This window comes from Limulus polyphemus, unplaced genomic scaffold (assembly GCF_000517525.1).
Source record: "Limulus polyphemus unplaced genomic scaffold, Limulus_polyphemus-2.1.2 Scaffold1166, whole genome shotgun sequence".
In the NCBI taxonomy this organism is placed as follows: Eukaryota; Metazoa; Arthropoda; class Merostomata; order Xiphosura; family Limulidae; genus Limulus; species Limulus polyphemus.
This window is the reverse complement of record NW_013666776.1, coordinates 249,782-256,349: the sequence shown is the minus strand read 5'-3', so window position 1 is coordinate 256,349 and position 6,568 is coordinate 249,782. Positions and strand designations below refer to the sequence as shown.

General features: G+C 33.9%; 1 protein-coding gene across 6 annotated transcripts in view; it reads right to left on the bottom strand.

The window, feature by feature from the left end:
- Window positions 1-6,568, bottom strand: part of LOC106462438 — a 39,706-nt gene that overhangs the window by 4,764 nt on the left and 28,374 nt on the right. For 4 of the 6 annotated variants that reach the window (XM_022389707.1, XM_022389706.1, XM_022389705.1 and 1 more), the window contains one exon: window positions 6,218-6,342. The exons of 1 other annotated variant lie outside the window; for it this stretch is intronic. In XM_022389707.1, coding sequence (XP_022245415.1) covers window positions 6,218-6,342 — 125 coding nt within the window. The remainder of the gene's footprint in view (window positions 1-6,217; window positions 6,343-6,568) is intronic. One more of the 6 variants, XM_022389710.1, reaches the window with a different exon arrangement.

Below are 6,568 nucleotides of genomic sequence, written 5' to 3'. Positions count from 1 at the left end.
GTAACAAATCTAGAACACAACAACCTTTAATGTTGTGATGATTACTCAAGCACACTGATATGGAGAAGGGAACTAGGAAGTATAATAATAACATATAAACAGATCACCAAATGATGAACACCAGGACAGGAAAGTAACATACCTAGACCACAACAATCTTTAGTGTTGTGAACAAGCAGTGAAGAAAATCCAGAACTAAAACAGTATACACTGGACTAGACTCATCAGGAAGAATTGAATATAAAGGAACAGGCTCTAAAAAGACAATATTTAGATACTTCATAGGTAAAACTTTCTTCCCAGTAGGATATTCTTCAGTTACAAACTCTGAATACAAAAATACTGGGGGAAAAGGGAAATAAGAACATAGAAATAAGTTTTTAGATGGAATGCACATTCTTAGATGCAAAATCACTCGTAGTGACAGTACGAGAAGGGGAGGGGCAACTGCCATGAGGTGCCATGTAAATAGGGCTGGTCACCAGTTTTTAAATATTATATTCCAGATATCTACTTCATATTTCTATCCTTTTTATTGATTGGTTTACTTTTTAAATCTTTCTTGCAATTCTTAAATATAAACATAACTAAAAACCTAGCTGTTACTTTGACTTCCATGCTATATGGGACATAACTCTAAAAACCTAGCTCTTGCTTTGACTTCCATACCAGTGGGACATAACTCTAAAAACCTAGCTCTTACTTTGTTGTAAGCCTACAATGGACAAACTTGTGGAAATATATTTTGGTACATATTTAAAGTAAGAGCTAGGTTTTTAGAGTTATGTCCCACTGGTATGGAAGTCAAAGCAAGAGCTATGTTTTTAAGAGTTATGTTCCACTGGTATGGAAGTCAAAGCAAGAGCTAGGTTTTTAAGAGTTATGTTCCAATAGTATGGAAGTCAAAATAAGAGCTAGGTTTTTAGAGTTATGTCCCATTAGTATAGAAGTCAAAGTAAGAGCTAGGTTTTTGAGTTATGTCTCATTGGTATGGAAGTCAAAGTAAGAGCTAGGTTTTTAGAGTTATATCTCATTAGTATGAAAGTCATCAACTATTGCTCAATATAAAGTTGAATTTTATTTGCAATCACAAAACCACCCATTAAAGAAGTTTGGAAAAAAAATCAGGTGGAATGCAGAATAGAAAACATAGTTAAATAAGCCAAAAGATGAAGTAAAGTAATGACTGATTTTTAGAAGAGTTTAAAAATAGTAAGAAAGATGATGATAAAGAAGAGAGTTCAGATTTATCAAAATTAAGATACAATGAAATAATAGAACTTGAAGTACACATTGTAAATGTGGAAGGAGACCCAGCTGAGAATGTTGACGAATTATGGACAATTGAGGCTGAGAAAGAAGAGATAACAGGTGTAGACAAACATGGCTTTCAAACATGTCAGTTACGTTAATTTTTCATTGAGTTAGTGACATCGTATTGAACAATCTGTCAAAGGGGTGATGGTGAAACTTGGTATTAATTCCTTACAAAATCCAGGTGCTATCCTCCCCAGACTATAATACAGGACAAAGGCTATGAGACAAAGTTTGACCAAAAACTGGTTCATCAAAGTCTTACAAAATGGAGAACATGTCCCACACACATGGCGAACATATTTAGTGAAGAAAGAAGATATTATCTGCTTCTTTTGTTTAGTATTTTCATCCTGTCCCTCAAATCCAAGAAATAAAATCTGGTCTCTCCAGTTGAAAAAAAAATGGAGAAGCTGAAAAATCACGAGGAAAATCAATACCATTGGAGGGCATTCCTGGAAAAATCATGAGGAAAATCCAAACCACTAGAGGGCATTCCTTGGACACCGAAATAACAAGATAAGGTGCACGAAGTGGTACTGAAGTAACAAGATAGGGTGCATGAAGTAGTACTGAAGTAAAAAGATAGGGTGCATGAAGTCTTAGATAAGTAACAAGATAGGGTGCATGAAGTCTTAGATAAGTAACAAGATAGGGTGCATGAAGTGGTACTGTGATAGTCCACTGTTCATCGATAATTTGAGAAAATACATGCTCTTTGTCCTATTTATTAAACACATGAACCAAATCATGATTGAGATCAAGAAAATAAAACACTTTGGTATTCTTTTCGACTCAACTCCTGACACGTCGCACACAGAGCAATTATCCAAAGTAATTTGGTGTGTCTGACATAATTTTGAACCAGTAGAAGTATATATACATGGGAAGCATTTATTGACTTCTTGGAACTTGAGAAGAAGGATGCTGGATATGAGGAAATGATCATTGAGAAACTTTGTAATAATGGGTTGGAATTTCTTTATTCTGGACCTCAAATGTACAACAATGCAGCTGTTATGTCAGGACATATCTGTAATGTTCAAGCAAGGCTCCAAGAGAGGAACTGCAAGGCAAGGTTTATAAATTGTGACAACCACTCTCTCAACTTGGCTAGAATAGATGCTGCATCTGTTGGTCATCCATAATTATCTTCTTTGGTAGCAGGCCTTCCGTTTAAGTTTGGATGGGTGGGTTGTTGGAGAGTACTATCATTTCAAGCAGGTAGATGAAAAAAAAAGTGCATTGGCTGCAAGAAACAGGATAAGATCACGTGGCTTATAGATTACAACACCCTGCAATGTAATTAAGTTTTTCTTTATTTCTTAATAAATTGAGTTCTCCAAAAGAAGACCAATAGAACAGAATAGTGGGAACAGCCAAAGAGGAGAAACAAAGAGAACTAAACATTTCATTGAACTGTTCTTGGTTCATAGCAATGGAAGAGGTCAGAGAGGAGGATAGATATAAAGAAAGAAATCCTCCAAATTCTCAATCAAACAGATTCACACTCAAAGTATCCAATACCAAAAAACCTGCATCCAGAAGTGGAGATCATTTAAATACATCCCATGCCTAGACAGCACTCATGAGCCAGTACTCACCTCCTGTTTTAATAGTGACATATTCCCCCTTGGATAAGATGCCAGTCCATTGCTTGTTATCTTCCAACTACCCACAGGTACCTATTAAATAGCTATATAGACTGAAGCAAATAGTGTAAAATAGTGTGCTTAAAGACACAACAAGCACATCAGGATCTTGAAACCTACCAACTACTAGTATAAAGTACTAGCTACTGGGCCACACTGCCAGTAGAAGACCAACAGAGTAGAAGAAAATATTGTCCATCCTAGAAAAAGCATCAACAGTGGATGAACTGTCTGTTCATAAAATCACTGGAAAACTACAGAATGAAGCATCTACCTTGTGGGAAGAAGCCAACAAACTCGGGAAAAAGGAATCTGTTAAGATATGCATTATACCAGGAACATGAGGTACACAAATGTGAAACATGCTGAAAATCAAACTAGAGAATAAAGGTTGTTAAGGTGTTTATTATATGAATAATATAATCAGATCTGAATATGCTGATCAATTATAGCCAACAAAGCACCACACTATCCATTTGTACACCCATAATCAGATCTGAACATGTTGATCAATCATAGTCAACAAAGCACCACACTATCCACTTGTACACCCATAATCAGATCTGAACATGTTGATCAACAAAGCACCACACTATCCACTTGTACACCCATAATCAGATCTGAACATGTTGATCAACAAAGCACCACACTATCCACTTGTACACCCATAATCAGATCTGAACATGTTGATCAACAAAGCACCACACTATCCACTTGTACACCCATAATCAGATCTGAACATGTTGATCAGTGAGGGTTACAAACTATCCCCTTACACACCCATAATTATATCTGAATATGCTGATCAATCATTGCCAACAAAGCACCAAATTATCCCATTATACACCCATAATCATCCATTTTCTTTACATATTCACTCCTGTCCATGATGACGACTACTCTACCTTTATCTGCTTGAGATATGAAGATGTTGCCTTGTAACAGGTGACTACTTCTTATTTGAACCCTTTATTAACATCATTGTCCATCCATTTGTGATTGTAGATCACATAGTCTAAGAAACTTCTTCCTCCTATTCCTTTGTCAAACTTTAAACTTAGCGATAAAGCTTCCATTTCATGTACTGTTTATCACTTATATCTCTACTGATAGACTAGATTGAAGGAAGTTAGTGAAAAATACCTACTCTAGGGCTACTCTTTATCAACCAAAAGTGGGATTGATTGTCACATTACACACGTTCTATAACAGGTTTTGATCCATGACTCTTAGATTGCGAGTTGAGCACCAAAACCAAAAGGCCACACCAGGTTTTAATAATAAATACCTCATACATTACTTTATTTATAGAGCTTTCAAATAAAATTTAATGGTTTTTACAAGGAACACAAATATCAATATCAAAATATTATAGGCAAAAAATAATTATGATGTAAATTCCATAGTTTCACGCACACACACTATAAACTTTTCTTTCTATTGAATTACTACTAAAAACACAAAAATGTAGGTATAAGTCTAAATTCAACTATGGAAATATGATGGTACAGTGTCACAACAACCAACATTACTTTCAGTTAGTGATTTCTGGGTTAATTCTAAGAGATATTTTCTTACTTTAAGTGGTTGATTATAACAAAATCTTCTAATACTCTGTTCTCTGAACATGTTGAATGAGATCAATATTTTAAAGTTCCTTTTCAAAAGGTATATATGTAACTTACAGACCTAGAAATACCAAGATTTAGACAAAATAAAACTGTTTATCAATATTTTATTTATTCTTTAGAACAGAATAATTTAAACTGGGGATTTGAGATCATTGAGATTTCAGAATAATGAAGGCTGTAACTGTTCAGAAAATCAAATCTATGGAAATCAATCATAGCAGCACATTCTCAATACATTTTGAAATATTAATATAAAGAAACTGGTTCTAATCAATACTCACTGTCTATACATAAAAAACCAGGAAGGAAACTCAGTTATAAAGTTTCTTCTTGTTTCATTTTATAGAAACAATGACTGTTCTGTCCCTCTATTTCCATTCAAATTTAATTTTATCATATTTTATTAATTGATTTGTTGTCATTCTACCACTTCATACTCTTAAATACAAAAGTTCCCAACTAAAAGTATCAAAGGACATCCATACACTTAATCCTGTCTTATGTGGTTCAAAATATTTTAAACAATTTCTACATTCATTTGAAATTCTTCACAACACAGTAGACAACACTACTGCTTGTCAACAATGTACAATCTCTGTGTATTTTTAATTTTCTAAACAGAGCTGGCCTTATGGCAAGGCCACTGAGACAACTGCCTCAGACCCTGCACCTTCCTAAGGCCAGCCCTGATCCAAAACTGTTTCAACAAACTGCAATACTATATAGTATATACCCAGTGTGTGTACTCTAGGTGGTATTTTTAATTAGGTGTTTCTTTGAAAACTGTTGCACACAAAGTTCACTGCTTTAAGGTTTATCCCCAGTGTGTATTCTCTGATGTAAATTTAAATATGATTTCCTTTGAAAATTTTTTCCACAAACTTCACAACTGTATGGTTTTTCTCCAGTGTGTATTCTTTGATGTAATTTTAAGTAATAGTTACTTTGAAACTGCTTCCTACAAACTTCACAACTATATGGTTTCTCCCCAGTATGTATTCTTTTATGTTTATTTAAACTAGAGTTACATCCAAACTGTTTTCCACAAACATCACAATGGTAAGGTTTCTCCCCAGTGTGTATTCTTTGATGCAGATTTAATTCATAATTTGTTCTAAAGTACTTTCCACAAAATACACAACTGTAAGGTTTCTCCCCAGTGTGTATTCTTTCATGCTTTTTTAATTCAGCATTTGTTCTGAAATGTTTTCCACACACTGTACAACCATAAGGTTTCTCTCCATTATGTATTCTTTCATGCTTTTTTAAATAATTACTTGTTCCAAAGTGTTTTCCACAAACTGTACAACTGTAAGGTTTCTCCCCAGTATGTATTCTCTGATGTGTTTCTAAGTTACTATCTGTTACAAATAGTTTTCCACAAACTGTACAACTGTAAGGTTTCTCCACGGTGTGTATTCTCTCATGTAATTTTAAGCTATTGTTTCTTCCAAAGCGTCTTCCACACACTATACAAAGATATGGATTCTCTTCAGAATGTATTCTTGAGTCTTTTTTTTGGTAATCCACCATTACAGATTCTTTTCCACAGGTTACATGACTGTATGGTTTATCTATACCCTGGTGTATATCAGATTGTTTTAGGTTATTAATATTTACATTTTTTTCACATAAATCATTTGGTTTTGAAGATTTGATTACTTCTCTAAATGGATCTTCTTGTCTTAAAACATAACATTCAGGAAACTGACTTCCACCACAGATGTTCATATCAGTCTTTATATCTAAAATCAAAATAAATAATACAACAATTGTGGTCAATAACAAATGTATATCACTTTATTTGATGAAGTTATAATACAATTAACACAGATACCAAAATATCAAAGGTAAAAAAATAACCAAAAATTTTCATAGTTTCACATTTTTTCTTCTATACTTAACTGATCATCAAGAAACATTCAAATATTCTAACATGTCGGCTGATGTTAGTATTTTAAAAGTTACTGC